The following is a 17,379-nucleotide window of genomic DNA, read 5'->3' on the forward strand; positions in this document are numbered from 1 at the left end:
ATATATCCATATACCTTGATAGACTGTTGAGACCATTTGTAGCTCAGGCTATGTCTTTTATTAAAGATACTAATGATTTTTTATCTAAGATTGAAGGTCTGCCAGGGAATATGGATAAATGCATCTTGTATAGCTTGGCCATTGTTAGCCTCTACACATCTATACCACATAGTAGTGGGTTAGATTCTATTAAATATGCTATTGGTAAAAGTAATAGGTTCACTGCTATGCAACAGCAATTTATTATAGAGTTAATGGAAATTATTCTGCACTGTAATTATTTCCTTTTTGAGGATTCTTATTTCTTACAAAAACAAGGAACTGCTATGGGGTCCAACGTCGCCCCTACCTATGCCAATATTTTTATGAGTATTTTCGAGGAGAAATTTGTATATGAAAATGAGCTCTTCATTCTATGTGGCGCCACCTGGTGGCGTTACATAGATGACATATTTGGCATTTGGTGGGGTGACGTTGGATCCCTACAACAATTTGTGAGTGAATTGAACAGGGCATCAGGATGTATTAAATTTACAATGTCTTGGAGCGAAGAGTCTATCAACTTCCTTGATACTAGAATCTATAAAGATGGTTCCCTTCTAAAAACAGATATATTTAGAAAGGATACTGATAGGAACAGCCTCCTACACTTCTCTAGTGCCCATGCACCTGCTTTGGTGAAATCTTTACCTTACAGTCAAATGCTGAGAGTAAAGCGGATAGTGAAAGACAAGGCCTTGGCTTTGCAGAGATTACAGGAGATGGGCATTAGATTTGTGCAGCGTGGTTATCCCCCTGATTTGATTCAGGAGACTATTGATAAGGTGATACAGCTACCTGATGAAAGGGTTAATACTGGAAATACCTATAAGAGAAAGGACCCTGACAGGATGGTATTTGTGTCTGAATACAATTCTTGCAGTTCAGGAATACAAAGGATCATTAAGAAGCATTGGCATGTTTTAAGTGAGTGTAACCCTGAGGTACTAGCATTCCGCCAACCACCTATGCCAGCCTACACTAGACTTCCTAGTTTAAAAGATAAAATTGTTAAGGCTGACGTGGGCTCCAGTAAGAAATCCAGATTGGGGTACATTACTTCAGAGAGGAATGGCTGTTTCCCTTGTCTCAATTGCTCCAGTTGTAATAACATGATAAAATCTGATATATTCATCCACCCCCTTACAGGACAGAAATTTAAAATAAAGGGCTATTATAATTGTAATGCCAATTTTGTTATATATTTAATCAAATGTCCGTGTGGGCTTATTTACATTGGAGAGACGACTCAGAGGGTGAGAGACAGAATAATCCAACATAAATCCAATATCAGGACAGGAGATTTAAAGGCCCCAGTTGCCCACCATTTTCTAAGTAAAGGTCACTCTATTGCACAATTAAGATTCCAAATAATAGATCACATACAGAGCCCTAGACGTGGTGGCAATAGAGAATTGCTTCTTAAAAAACGTGAGGCATTTTGGATTAATAAATTAGATTGCTTAATCCCCAATGGTATGAATAGGGAACTTGATTTAAGTGTATTCCTGTAAAGTAAAAGATTTTTATCTTTATATAATTCCTTTTCTGGCACTTAATTTTATATTTTGACATTTTGATATCTGCTCTTCAACAAATGTGATTGTTCTCTTTTTTTAAAAAAAATATTTTTTGTAAAATAAAATTGTATGTTTGATATAGGTTAGACCACTAGATGGCAATAGAGGTTAAGAAAAATGTATACCTAAGTAATTAAGTAAAAAGGTGTGGTCTCACCTGACTGATGGCTATTTAAAGGTGATTAAGTCTAACAAACACTATGTGAACATGACTAAGGGATAACTACCCGAAACGTCGTTCTATTTTTACCTGCTCCTACTATGTGTTTAATAAAGGAACTTTTTATATGAGAAGTGGTGCTGCTGCATTCTTTGAAGACTTTCTATCTTTTTAATGGGATTTGCCTAATGCCGGTATTACGAGTCTTGGAAGAAGTGAGCGGTACACCCTCTCCTGTCAAGACTCCTACCGCATTTAAAAGTCAGTAGTTAAGAGTTTTATAGGCTAACGCTGTAACATAAAACTCTTAACTAAAGTTATAAAAAGTACACTAACACCCATAAACTACCTATTAACCCATAAACCAAGCCCCTCCCCCACATCGCAAACACTTAAAGTTTTTAACCCCTAATCTGCCGACCGGACATCGCCGCCACTTTAATAAATATATTAACCCCTTAACCGCCGCACTCCCGCCTCGTAAACACTAGTTACATTTTATTAACCCCTAATCTGCCGTCCCTAACATCGCCGACACCTAGCTACATTTATTAACCCCTAATCTGCCGCCCCCAACGTCGCCGCTACTATATTAAATTTATTAACCCCTAAACCCTAAGTCTAACCCCCCTAACTTAAATATAATTTAAATAAAACAAAATAAAATTACTACAATTAAATAAATTATTCCTACTTAAAACTAAATACTTACCTATAAAATAAACCCTAAGCTAGCTACAATATAACTAATAGTTACATTGTAGCTAGCTTAGGGTTTATTTTTATTTTACAGGCAACTTTGTATTTATTTTAACTAGGTACAAAAGTTATTAAATAGTTATTAACTATTTAATAGCTACCTAGTTAAAATAAATACAAATTTACCTGTAAAATAAACCCTAACCTAAGTTACAATTACACCTAACACTACCACTATAATTAAATTAATTTACTAAATTACCTACAATTAACTACAATTAAATTAAATAAACTAAAGTACGAAAAACCCCCCACTAAATTACAGAAAAAAAATAAAATAATTACAAGAATTTTAAACTAATTACACCTAATCTAATCCCCCTAATAAAATAAAAAACGCCCCCCAAAATAATAAAAATCCCTACCCTATACTAAATTACAAATAGTCCTTAAAAGGGCCTTTTGCGGGGCATTGCCCCAAAGTAATCAGCTCTTTTACCTGAAAAAAAAATACAATACCTCCCCAACATTAAAACCCACCACCCACACACCCAACCCTACTCTAAAACCCACCCAATCCCCCCTTAATAAAACCTAACACTAACCCATTGACGATCACCCTACAGTGAGACAGACGTCTTCACCCAGCTGGGCACGTGTGGTCCTCCAGAGGGGCAGAAGTCTTCATCCAATCCGGGCAGAAGAGGACCTCCAGACGGGCAGAAGTCTTCATCCAGGCAGCATCTTCTATCTTCATCCATCCGGAGCGGAGCGGGTCCATCTTCAAGCCAGCCAACGCGGAGCATCCATCCAGACCAACGACTACACGACGAATGACGGTTCATTTAAATGACGTCATCCAAGATGGCGTCCCTTGAATTCCGATTGGCTGATAGGATTCTATCAGCCAATCGGAATTAAGGTAGGAAAATCTTATTGGCTGATCCAATCAGCCAATAGGATTGAGCTCACATTCTATTGGCTGATTGGAACAGCCAATAGAATGCAAGCTCAATCCTATTGGCTGATTGGATCAGCCAATAGGATTGAACTTCAATCCTATCGGCTGATTGCATCAGCCAATAGAATTTTTCCTACTTTAATTCCGATTGGCTGATAGAATCCTATCAGCCAATCGGAATTCAAGGGACGCCATCTTGGATGACGTCATTTAAAGGAACCGTCATTCGTCGTGTAGTCGTCGGTCTGGATGGATGCTTCGCGTTGGCTGGCTTCAAGATGGACCCGCTCCGCTCCGGATGGATGAAGATAGAAGATGCCGCCTGGATGAAGACTTCTGCCCGTCTGGAGGTCCTCTTCTGCCCGGATTGGATGAAGACTTCTGCCCCTCTGGAGGACCACTTGTGCCCGGCTGGGTGATCTTCAAGGGGTTAGTGTTAGGTTTTATTAAGGGGGGATTGGCTGGGTTTTAGAGTAGGGTTGGGTGTGTGGGTGGTGGGTTTTAATGTTGAGGAGTATTGTATTTTTTTTTACAGGTAAAAGAGCTGATTACTTTGGGGCAATGCCCCGCAAAAAGCCAGTTTAAGGGCTATTTGTAATTAAGTATAGGGTAGGGAATTTTATTATTTTGGGGGGCTTTTTTATTTTATTAGGGGGATTAGATTAGGTGTAATTAGTTTAAAATTCTTGTAATTATTTTATTTTTTTCTGTAATTTAGTTTTTTTTTCGTACTTTAGTTTATTTTATTTAATTGTAGTTAATTGTAGGTAATTTAGTAAATTAATGTAATTATAGTGTAGTGTTAGGTGTAATTGTAACTTAGGTTAGGGTTTATTTTACAGATAAATTTGTACTTATTTTAACTAGGAAGTTATTAAATAGTTAATAACTATTTAGTAACTATTGTACCTAGTTAAAATAAATACAAAGTTGCCTGTAAAATAAAAATAAACCCGGAGATAACTACAATGTAACTATTAGTTATTTTGTAGCTAGCTTAGGGTTTATTTTATAGGTAAGTATTTAGTTTTAAATAGGAATAATTTATTTAATGATAGGAATATTTATTTAGATGTATTTAAATTATATTTAAGTTAGGTGGGGTTAGGGTTAGACTTAGATTTAGGGGTTAATAACTTTATTATAGGGGCGGCGACGTAGTTAGGGGGCGCCGACATTGGGGGCAGCAGAGTAGGGGTTAATAAATCAAAAGTAGGTTTTGGTGATGTTGGGGGCAGCAGATTTAGGGGTTCATAGGGATAATGTAGGGGCGGCAGTGTCCGGAGCGGCAGATTAGGGGTTAATAATATAATGCAGGTGGCGGCGATGTCGGGGGCGGCAGATTAGGGGTTAATAAGTGTAAGATTAGGGGTGTTTAGACTCGGGGTTCATGTTAGGGTGTTAGGTGTAGACATAACTTTTCTTTCCCCATAGCAATCAATGGGGCTGCGTTAGAAGCTGAACGCTGCTTTTTTGCAGGTGTTAGGTTTTTTTTCAGCTGATTCTGCCTCATTGATTCCTATGGGGAAATCATGCACGAGCACATTTAGCCAGCTCACCGCTACCGTAAGCAGCGCTGGTATTGAGGTGAAATGTGGAGCTAAATTTTGCTCTACGCTCACTTTTTTGCGGCTAACGCCTGGTTTAAAAAAACTTGTAATACCAGCGTTGTCTTAAGTGAGCGGTGAGAAAAAACTGCTCGTTAGCAACGCACTCCTGTTAACGCAAAACTCGTAATTTCGGTAAAAGTTCTTGATACTGTAGAAAAATCGCAAATATTCAAAACACGTTTTTGTGAATTTTACTGGAAAAACTCAGCAAAATATCTTGGTTGCCAATAAATAGAATGGAACAGCAAACTATTAAATCGCTATCACAACTAAGTGAATGCTGATAGAAATCCTGTTTTATAAGACAAAGTTACTGTAACTTAGAAGCACTAAAATGTAAGTATGAAATAATGAACATTTTGATAGTGAAAGCACTAAATTTCATTTCTAGATGTTTCTGTTGTGATTTTCATTTTCTCACATTTTGTGCAGATCTAATTTGTTGTACAAGATACCACATACATTAGGTTTAATGAATCTAGGCCATACATTCATATTTATCTAAACTGACATCTATGGCCATTTCAGAGTGCATTGCACATGGGGAAGATAACAAAGTTATTCCAAATCACCTTGAACTCCTCTTAATAAACACATTCTTAAACATTGCAATCAAACCGTTTATGTTCAAGCCAGTATGTTTTATACCATTCTCTAACCAACTGCTGCTAAATTCGTTTTATGTTTTTCCCTACCAAATTCTTTTTATTGAGAGAAAAGAAATAACAAAGTAGCAAACTATACAACATACTATTACAAGTTGAAAGTAAACGCAATCGTTTGAGTGCAAATCAAGTTAACGCTCGGCGGGTTAGCGTGTTGTCAGAGCTGTGGTTAACTGTTTCATGAAGTGTCACAAAACACATAAAAAAATACAAAGTACAGTTACACCATCTAATAAAATTATTTCTAAAAAATATTGCACAAAAAAGTTATAAGGGCTCAAAGATATGAGGTCTCAGGTGTTAGAAAACAAAAAGGCAGGCAGAGGGCTTTAACATTGAGATGTATATGTATGAATATATACAGGTCTATATATATATATATATATATATATATATATATATACAGTATATATATATAAAAATACATATATAGACATATATATATATATATATATATATATATATATATATATATATATATATATAAGTGCATTTGACCCCTTTGCAGTTAAGTAGATAAAAACATGTAAAAGCATATTTATGCAATATTTTTATTTAATAGTGTTATACTGTGCATTTACTGTAAATATTTCACGTTACAATTGAAATAAATTGCGCACGACTTGGGAGTTTTTTTCTACTTTCTTTGCTCTATTGACTTCTATGGAGGAATATGTTATCGCGCACACGATTTTGAAAATGTATTTTCTTGCGTGCGTTGGGTTAGTTTGAGAGTGATAACTTTTTATTTTCAACTCATAATACCAGCACAACCCGATGCACGCAAAGGGAAAGTGCTAAATAGCGTTCCACCCGTAATCTGATTTTTTTATGTTTTAGTCATTGGTTCTAAATATTTCTTTTCCTAACCAATATACTTCCCATCATTGAAATGTTGGGATTGCATGTACAATCGTGTGATTTCAATTTGTTTACATCGGAATGTTGTTTCGATGTAGACAAATTAGACCGGTCATCAAAGGGTTAACCAAGCTGTAATCTATGACAAACTAAAGGGACAATGTACGCACACAGACAGCTTACAAATTAATTGTATTCAAGGCAGTTTTGGAAACACACTTTCAAATTGACTGGGCTCTCTCTCACCCCCACTACTGTGTGGACAGTGGCAACTCTAGAACATATTATGTGGGGGGTTAATTAGGGGGGCAAATACACAGCACACATAATATATGGAGCCCTATGCATCTCAATGATGGTGCTACAAAAGCGTTTGGAGGTGCATAGCACCCCCCAGCATCTCCATAGAACCGCCACTGTGTGTGGTTGATTTCTGCTGTTGTTTCTTGTGTAAATATCTGTTCTATAGTCTATACTGAAGTTTTAAAATTGTCAGTATGAGGTGATGTTTTCAACAAGTGAAAGCAGCCATTTCAGATGACAAAATAAAGGCAAACTATTTAATACTCCCCTCTCAGGCAAAAGGCATCATTGGGAGCACATTAAAAAAAAGACAATTTTACAGTACAATGTCCCTTAAGAAGACCTTTAACACAAGCTCCCCATTACAAATAGAGAGCACCAATCTAGGGTGAGATTACATATGCGGCGCAGGCTTCAGCGCAACTGCTGAAACCCACGCCATCCGTAATTTAACCTCGCACACCGGGGATCACATATATGGCGCCGGCAGTTCATAAAGTGCCGTAAGTCGGATAAACTAGCGATGTCCAGAAATGAGTGTAAATACAAATTTCTGGAGTCGCCAGTGACTTACGACACTTTAGAAACTGCTGGCACCTAAGAAAAAAAAAAAAAAATCAAATCTCCCGTAAAACTCTAACCCGCCTCCCAAAAATAAACGCAACACGTAAAACCCCTATATCCGCTATCAAACCCACATCACAACTAATAATATCAAATCAGCCAATAGGAATGCAAGGGACGCCATATTTAAATGCGTATCTGGAATTCTCTATTCAGTGTCTACGGCGGCGATCGTACAGTCCTGCTATGCGCTCATCTCCTTGCCAGCTTGGTCCTGGATGAAGAGGGAAGTGGTCCCCGTTTGGAAGAAGATGTCGGCCTCTTGGAAGAAGACTTTACCGTCTGGAACAGGACCTTCTCCGCCGGACTTTAGTAATGGTGAGTACCTATTTGGGGGTTAGAGTTAGGATTTTTTTTTTTTTAGATTAGGAATTTATTGGGCACTCTTAAAAGAGCTGAATGCCCTTTTAAGGGCAATGTCTATACAAAATGCCTCTTTAGGGGCAATGGGTAGTTTAGGATTTTTTAGTGTTAGTTTTTTTTATTTTGGGGGGTTTGTTAGGTGGTGGGTTTTACTGTTAGAGGGGGGACTTAGTATTTTTTAAGGTAAAAGATCTGTTTAACTTAGGGTAATGCCCTACAAAAGGCCCTTTTAATGGCTATTGGTCGTTTAGCATTAGATTAGGGGGTGTTTTTATTTTGGGGGGCTTTTTATTTTCATAGGGACTAGGTTTCATTTTTTTATTTTGGATAATTTTGTTTATTATTTTCTGTAATGTTAGAATTTTTTATTTTTGGTAATTTTAGATTAATTTAATTCTAGTTTTTTTATATTTTTGAGTAATGTTAGCTTTTTTTATTTTAATTGTAACTTAGTATTTTTTAATTTAGGTAATTGGGGTTAATTTAGGGGGTGTTAGGTTAGGGTGCTTAGTAATTTAGTTATTTGCGTTGCGGGGGTTTGGTGGATTTTTGGTTAATAGTTTTATTAGGTTTATTGAATTGTGGGTTAATGGCGGATTAGGGGTTAACAGTTTTATTAGGTTTATTGCGATGTGGGTTAATTGCCGATTAGGGGTTAATACATTTATTAGGTTTATTGCGATGTGGGCTAATGGCGGATTAGGGGTTAATGCATTTATTAGGTTTATTGCGGTGTGGGAGTTGGCGGATTATGGGTTAATAGACTTTATTAGTTATTGCGGAGGGGGATTGCGGTTGACAGGTAGATAGATATTGTGCATGCGTTAGGTGTTAATTATTTTCAGGAGGTAGATAGATATTGCGCATGCATTAGGTGTTAGTTACTATTTTCAGGGAGTTACAGTGCTTAAATACTCAGCGCAAGGCTTGCTGCCTGTGCCTGCCTATGTGTTGCAAGGTGAAATGGAGTACAATTTCTCCATTTTCGCTGTGTAAGTCCTTGCGCTGAATATATGATACCGATTTTTGACGTGGTTCTATGTTACCTTTATCGGAGGCCAACGGGTGAAATATACGTGCTGCATTTATATGCGGCGCCGTATATGTGATACCAAAACCGCATAAAAACCGGCAAGTGCAGTTGTAAAGTTTGTGATAAATAAACAAACAAGTGAATGTCAGATGCGCCTCCTACTGAAATATTAATTAGTACCGCATTGATACATAAAAGCACTACAAATATATATATATATATACAAATATATCGTGCACTAATAAAATATTGATAAAAGCCGGCGACTCCGCATATGTAATCTTGCCCCTAATGTTTTTGGATCTTTGTGTAATGTGCATCAAATATTTTTTCCCTGCTTTTTCATGTTTGAAGCTATTCCAATCCCTTTCAATACCATTTGGTAATCCATTTATCACAAACTTTACAACTGCACTTGTGTAGCAAAAATGCCCACTATAATTTACATAAGGATAATTTGACAATAGTATTTTAATAATACATCCTAGACCTGATGAAAACACATTCTAACTTTTATAAAGTGTTAGTATTTTTACTTTTAACACACACACACACACATATATATATATATATATATATATATATATATATACACTCACTGGCCACTTTATTAGGTACATCTTGCTAGTACTCGGTTGGACCCCCTTTTGCCTTCAGAACTGCCTTAATTCTTTGTGGCATAGAGTCAACAAGGTGTTGGAAACATTCCTCAGAGACTTTGGTCCATATTGACATGATAGCATCACGCAGTTGCTGCAAATTTTTTCAGCTGCCCATCCATGATGCGAATCTCCTGTTCCACCACATCCCAAAAGTGCTCTATTGGATTGAGATCTGGTGACTGTGGAGGCCATTGGAGTACAGTGAACTTATTGTCATGTTCAATAAACCAGTTTGAGATGATTTGAGCTTTGTGACATGGTGCATTATCCTGCTGGAAGTAGCCATCAGAAGATGGGTACACTGTAGTCATAAAGAGATGGACATGGTCAGCAACAATACTCAGGTAGGCCGTGGCATTTAAATGATGCTCAAATGGTACTAAGGGGCGCAAAGTGTGCCAAGAAAATATTCCCCACACCATTACACCACCACCAGCAGCCTGAACCATTGATACAAGGCAGGATGGATCCATGCTTTCATGTTGTTTATGTCAAATTCTGACCCTACTATCTGAATGTCGCAGCTGAAATCGAGACTCATCAGACCAGACAACATTTTTCCAATCTTCTATTGTCCAATTTTGGTGAGCCTATGCGAATTGTAGCCTCAGTTTCTTGTTCTTAGCTGACAGGAGTGGCACCCGGTGTGGTCTTCTGCAGCTGTAGCTTCAAGATTCGACGTGTTATGCACGTATATATATATATATATATATATATATATATATATATATATACATATATATATATATAGTTTAAATGCCTGCTCATGCTCACTAAATGGGGGGAAAAAAGCATGAAGGGTTGACTCTTTTTTTTCTCCTTCTGATGACATATTTGTCTACATATCTTCAGATGACTTAGGGCACAATGATCTAAAGCTCTCCTCTCAGGTAAGATGATCTAAGAAGTCTCATCATTACGGCCAGGTCCTTCAAAGAATTAAAGAAACACAATTTTTACCTTGATGTTACACTGGCTTGTTTAGACGAAGATTGGCGGGTTACCCTTACTGTAATGGGAGCCAAGGTTGCCTTCAAGATTAACACGGGAGCAGACATCACTGTTATGTCCCTTGCAGCATTTATAAAACTGCCTCGACAGCCTCAGCTGACGAAAGTTACAATGAAAGTTCATATTCCTGGTGGCCGCATTGATTGTGAGGGGAAATTTCTTGCCAACTGTGAGTATAAGCAGAGGAAATTCACCATGTGGGTACATGTAATTAGAGGTCAGTGTGTTAACCTATTGAGTAGGAAAGCAGCCTGTGGTTTGGGCCTTGTCGCCAGAGTGAATGAGATTTCGTAAGACATGTTTGGTGAATTGGGCCTACTGAATTGCAACCCAGTCCGTATATCACTTAAAAGTGATGCAGTCCCATACAGCATTGCCACTCCTCGTAGAATTCCATTCCCGCTCATGCTCAAGTGGAGAAGGAACTTCTGCGTATGAAAAATATGGGAGTTATTGAAGAGGTTGTTGAAGCAACTGACTGGTGTGCCTCCATTGTGCCTGTTGTGAAGAAAAATGAGAAACTGGCTAGAGCTAAGTTCTTCTCTACACTGGATGCTTCCAGTGGCTTCTGGCAGATACCTCTAAATTCACAGTGCCGCAAACTGACAATATTCATTACACCAGTAGGTCGGTTTTGCTTCTGCAGATTCGGTAGTCGTAATGGACGACATTTAGTGTATGAGTCTACATTGGAAGAACATGATCAGCGATTGAGCTGTGTGCTGCAGACCATTAGAGTGTCCAGGCTGAAATTGAATAAAGAGAAATGCCATTTTAGAAAATCTGAGTTATGTTACTTTGGGCATATCATCAATGGAGATGGCATCAAGCCTGGCCCTGATAAAATCCTTGCTATTGAACAGATGAAAAGTCCTTCTGATGTACACAAGCTGAGACAAATATTGGCCTTGTGCATTATGTGGGCAGGTTCCTTCCAGATTTATCCACAGTACTATACCCTATCATAGAGTTGTTGAAGAAAGATGTTGCCTGGGTCTGGGGTCCTTCACAGGAAGAAGCTTTTGTATAGGGCAAGTCCTTGCTAGGGTCTGCCCCAGTGTTAGGGTTCTACAACCCTTCTAAAAAGACTGTGGTTAGTGCAAGAAGTTATGGGCTAGGGGCCGCCCTTTTGCAGCTGAATGAGAACAAACTACAGCCCATCGCCTACTGTTCCCATACATGGACAGCTGCTGAGTCGAAATACACCCAAATTGAAAAAGAGTGCCTGGCTGCAGTTTGGGCCTGTGAGCAGTTACAGCGTTATTTAATGGGTTTAGAGAAATTTAGTCTGGAGACTGACCATAAACCGCTAGTCCCTCTAATCAACTCCTATGATATTGACAAAACACCCCTAAGAAGCCAGAGACTTCTGATGAAGCTGCTCAGGTTCAATGTTCAGGCAGTGCATGTGCCGGGGAAACAACAAGGTGTGGCAGATACACTTTCCAGGCTCCCGCTGGCTGCTCCTGCAGAATCAGATGTGAAAGGCATGTTTAGATACAGACCTTGAAGAAGTTAAGTACATAAAAGACGGTTGGCCCGAGAGCCGGGCAGCCTGGATATTTTTAAGCTCTTACCAGTCAGAGAGGTCGTAGCTCATGGAGCTGGATAGGTTGGTGCTGTTCCAGGACTGCATTGTTATCCTGTTAGCATGCAGCAGGAGATGTTAAGCAGGATTCATGATGGCTACTTGGGCATTACAAAGTGCAGAGAAAGGGCAGCTATGGCAGTATAGTGGCCTGGGATCAGTTCCGACATTGCAAGCCACGTGTCAAAATGTGCCTTTTGCCGGGAACGCTGGCCTACTCGGAGAAGGGAGCCCTTGATTTCTACTCCGCTGCCTACAGGCCCATGGCAGAAAATAGGTGCTGATTTCTGCAAACTGCACGGGAAAAAGTACCTGGTCGTGATTGACTACTATTCCAGGTATTTGCAGATTGCACCCTTGAATGAGATCACCAGTCAAGCCATTATCACTCGTCTCAAGAGCTTGTTCGCCCCAGTGGGGCATACCAATGGAGTTAGTGAGTGATAACAGAATGCAGTTTGCTTCCTTGGAGTTCAGTTCTTTCAGCATAGAATAGGATTTTATTCATTCTACGTCAAATCCACATTACCTGCAGGCCAATGGAATGGCTGAAAGGGCAGTTCAAACAACAAAGTTCATTTTGAAGCAATCTGAGCCGTACATAGCTCTCTCTATAGGGCGACTCCCATCCAAGCTATGGGTTTTAGCCCGGCACAGCTGATGCTAGGACATCAGATTCGCACCACTTTACTCTCCGTTGGTGTCTTCCAGTCAACCAATTCTGTTCCTTGGGACGAGTTCCTTAGGAGGGATGAAGAGGCTAAAAGGGGTTATCGATTCTTCTACGATAGAAAACACTCTGTGACGTCCTTGCAGGAGCTGAATGTGGGGCAAAGTGTCAGAGTTAAACTGGATGATGAAAAGAAATGCTACGGTAATTGGAAGCTCTCCAGAACCAAGGTCTTATGTAGTCCTTACTGATGGAGGGACAGTCACACTTCGAAATAGAAGACATCTTCAGCCAGTACCTGAGAGTTTGGAACTGGATGCCTCAGAACCACCCCCGGTGGAATCCCCTGTTTTAAGAGGGGTGCCTTCCCCTCAGCAAGATCACAGCGGGGATACTTCTTTGCTTCCAGCAGACTCTCAATCACCTTCTTCTGTATCAGAGGACAGTTCATGTAAAATGACGTAAAGGGGAAGAGTGGTAAAACTTCTAGCCCAATATCGGGATTAGCACTAGTTAGAGCAGTGACCAGAAGAATGGGCAAAATAATCCCATGGTCACTGTGGACTAGGGTAGTCTACCCCAATGTTCAAGTCAGGATTGTATTTCTTGTTGTTCATATATATTCTTTTCAACTTTATTTGTTATACAATAAACAAAACTATTTTTGTATGCTTCTTGTATACCTTGTTATTTGATGTACTCTACAAGAAAAAAAAAAGTATGCTTTGTCCTTTGAAAAAGGGGAAGATGTGATGAGAGTGGGAGGTGACGTCACCGGATGGGTGCGTGGCTTATAGCTGTTATTGTCTATGTCGCAGTTACTAAGTTAGCTGTGTTGTACAAGCTGTATACTTCTATACAATAAAATAGCGTTGTACCTTCTATGCTGTGTCCTGCATCTCATGACAGTGACACCTATTTTGTGCACTTTGTTAGTGTGAACAATACAGAGAGGAGCAAGGATATGTTAAAGGAAAGTCCAAATAGGCAGAAAACCTGCCTCAGGTGCTTAAATGCAGAGGATAACAGGAAGATATGCAAGGAAGGAAAAGGACAAATATAGTGAAGTATGTATGGATCAACTAATCCAATCCCACAGGGAACAATACTCACATTGGAGAGCGCTATAACTAAGCTCTTAGTGATATTGCAGGTAGGTATAAAGCCCCACGGCTCAAATTGTAAAGCTATTTGCGTTTGCCGGTTTGTCTTATGCCCATTTAGAATCTGACTGATACAGTCTGTTTTTTTGTCATATCGTGGGAGGAATGTAAAGCTTAGAAGCCAGCCCATTTTGGGTTCAGCACCCTGAATAGCGCTTGCTTATAGCAAGCGCTATCCAGGGTGCTGAACCTAAAATGGGCTGGCTACTAAGCTTTACATTCCTGATTTTTAAATAAAGATAGAAAGAGAACAAATAAAACTTGATAAAAGGAGTAAATTAAAAAGTTGCCTAAAATTGCTCTATCTGAATCATGAAAGAAAAAATGTGGGTTTAGTATCCCTTTAAGGGGTTAAATAAGAGAGCTGCTTTAAAGAGAGCTGTGAACACAGGAGAAAAAACAATAACATGATGAACAGTAACGATTCTATTTAATTTCAAGTACATATTGAGGCAGACTTGGCTGCAGAACAAATGAAATGGGGGGGGGCATTTTGTTTTCAGAAGGGGGCACACATTTTTTACAAAGCATGTATGAGAGTCAAAATAAGAGCAGAGTGAGGGGACATCACTTACAAGAGAAATAAAATAATGCTACACTGATAGTGCAATAACCACTCAGAGTGACATCAGCGTTTCTACTCAAATACACAACAGAAGCATCTGACAGAAGCACTTTTAATCCATACTGCACTGAGACTATAGTGGATATATCAGGCAAATGCATATAGAGAGTAAACTACTGGTTAATGTAATCAGCTGGTAATGTTAGTAAATGACACTAAATATGCGTGACATGAAGATATATTAGCATCAGGAAACCACACGCTTTGCCTGTACAAGGTCATGAGTGACCCGCTGCCCGCCTGCCCAGTGGGTATATAATGCGGGCACAGAGCAGGGTCAAAGCTCGGTTAACACTGTATAATATGGTATATAGAGAAGCTTGGGACTTACTGTGATACAGCAACCGGTGTGCGCCTCTGAGGGCCGCCATGTTTATGTAAAGTGGAAGCATTCCCTTAGTTAGTGTGCTGCTGCTGTCAGATGAGAAGGGCGTCTTCCCCTACTGCTTGTTTTGCTGGCCCAGTGCAGGCATTGGACTGTAACTTGAGCATGACACGCATATGGGCTGGACAAGAGGTTGGCATTGTATAAGGAACCACCCACTGTGTGACTGGTATAGATAGACACGCTATGCTGGGAACACCTACTACATGTGACTGCTATATACACAATTTGGTGGTTGCTGGAATGATTTGTGAACTGTTCCCATTGAGTGACGGGTTTACAAAGTTTTTTGAGAATGTTTACAGTTTGGGGCTGGTGTCATAGCTACCTTGCGTGTAAGAGATTTATTCTATACAGTCTCCCTGTAAGAGTCTGGTTTGCACACACTGTGCAGGGAACAGTTTCTGTGTGTTGCTTGTAAAAGGTCAGCATCATTCCACTGAGAAAGTGATACACACACAATATGCTGTGTGAATACCCACTGGGTGTGACTGGCATCATAACTAGCGTTACCACCGTTCCAGAATTATGACACACTTATTTATACAATAACAAAATTATTTTTTTGAGGGGGCACAGTATTCCATTTGGGCGGGCATTGCCCGTCAATGCCCCCCCTTGGAGCCGACCCTGTATTGAGGTACACAAAAATGTACACATAAAGCAATGTTACTAAACAATATTATTTATCACAGTTTAATAAACATAACAGGCCTGTGGTAAACATTTACAGAACTTACTTTTTCTTTGCAATAAATTTTACAACATCATCTCGCAGTTTAAGTTTTTTGCAGAAAAAAAGGAAATCTTCCATGAGAATGTTGCAGGAGACGGTCTTGAATATCTTCATCATAATTCTCTCTAAAATAATAGCGGACTGGTTATTATTGGTGTGTATCCCTTTAAATGCATATAAACCTATAATGCAGTATTAAAGGGACATGAAAGAGAAAAACAATGCATGCATTTGTTAAACAAAATTTCAATTCACTTCTATTGTCAGTTTTGTTTTCTTCTCTTGGTATACTTTATTAGAGGTCATTTGTTCAACTATTCAAGTAATGTATGTTACTTAACTCCAGAAAATTCTAGGCACAAATTACACTTGAATATAAGTTTTATTGAAATGGGGTATTAATTATTTCATTTATTTATGCTAATACTTTCAGTTGTTTAACATTATTTGTCTATGTATGTGTTTATTTTGCTGTAAACAAGTAAAGTACATAACAAAGCTAAATATGTATTTCTTAAAGAGACATGATGTAAATAAACCTTCATGATTTAGAGCCTTTAATTTTAGGACAGTTTTAGGTTCACTTCTATAATCAAATGTACTTTATTTTCTTGTTATCCTTTGTTGAAATGTGTAAATACATATACTCAGCAGCAGCTATGCACTACTGGAAGCTAGTTGGTGATTGGTGGCTACATACATTTGTCTCTTGTCAGTGGCTCACTAGGGGCCAGATTCTATAAGAATGCTCACCAGCCCCTCTATTTCCCTAGTGGAATTATCTAAAGCCACTTTTTACCCTGAAAACAGGGTGTCTCGCTAAGGAGCATATACTGCATTTTTGTATAGGAAGGAAATGAATACATTACAAAAGTGCACAATTAAAATCATAATTTAAAAATAATGATGCAATAATGTACAGCCTCCTCTCTGTATTGTTCACACTAACATAAAGTGCACAATACAGGTGTCACAAATAAGGCAAAATCACTGATCTGTGAATTGGCATAACTTCTGTCAAAGGGTGCAAGAGTACTCCAAAATGGCGGCACCCAGTATAAAGGTGCCGAGCTTCACCAACCAGCACCTGTAAGGAATTAAACTAGTCCAAACGAAGGGAAAAGATAGACATTCAACCAGTTAAAATGTTCTGGTTTCTAATTTCAATATAGAACAACACTGAACATCTCACTAGCAACACTACTCTTACTCCTATTATCTGACCTGACCTGGCCCTGCAACTCTCATAGATTAGAATATATACTTTCTCTTGTGAGAACCCTGAAATCAGGAAATGGGATAATAGAGGGGGAGTTTAAATTAGCCAATAAGATTTAAGCAGCTCTAATTCCTATTGGCTCATTTTAATTTTTCAGTCAATAGGAATGCAATGGTATCCCAAAATATAAGAGGGGTACTTTTCATTGAATCCTCAGTGTATGACGGACGATTGCATGAAGAGGACATCCACGTCGGACCGATGGACCTCCGCCTCCGCAGGGATGAAGAAGATGGATGAAGATGGAGCCGCCTGGATGAAGATCTTTCGCCGGACTTCAGCAACTGTGAGTACCGATTTTGGGGTTAGTGTTGGGTTTTTATTTTGTTTGTTTGTTCTTTGGTGTGGTTTTTTTTTTTTAG

At 38.9% G+C, this 17,379-nt stretch overlaps 1 protein-coding gene across 1 annotated transcript in view; it reads right to left on the bottom strand.

Annotated features, from left to right (window-relative positions):
- The window catches only part of LRRD1 (leucine rich repeats and death domain containing 1), a 91,983-nt gene that overhangs the window by 21,016 nt on the left and 53,588 nt on the right, over window positions 1–17,379 (bottom strand). The window contains exon 5 of the mRNA XM_053712973.1: window positions 15,743–15,863. Coding sequence (XP_053568948.1) covers window positions 15,743–15,863 — 121 coding nt within the window. The remainder of the gene's footprint in view (window positions 1–15,742; window positions 15,864–17,379) is intronic.

The sequence above is a fragment of the Bombina bombina genome, chromosome 5, assembly GCF_027579735.1.
Source record: "Bombina bombina isolate aBomBom1 chromosome 5, aBomBom1.pri, whole genome shotgun sequence".
Classification (NCBI taxonomy): domain Eukaryota; kingdom Metazoa; phylum Chordata; class Amphibia; order Anura; family Bombinatoridae; genus Bombina; species Bombina bombina.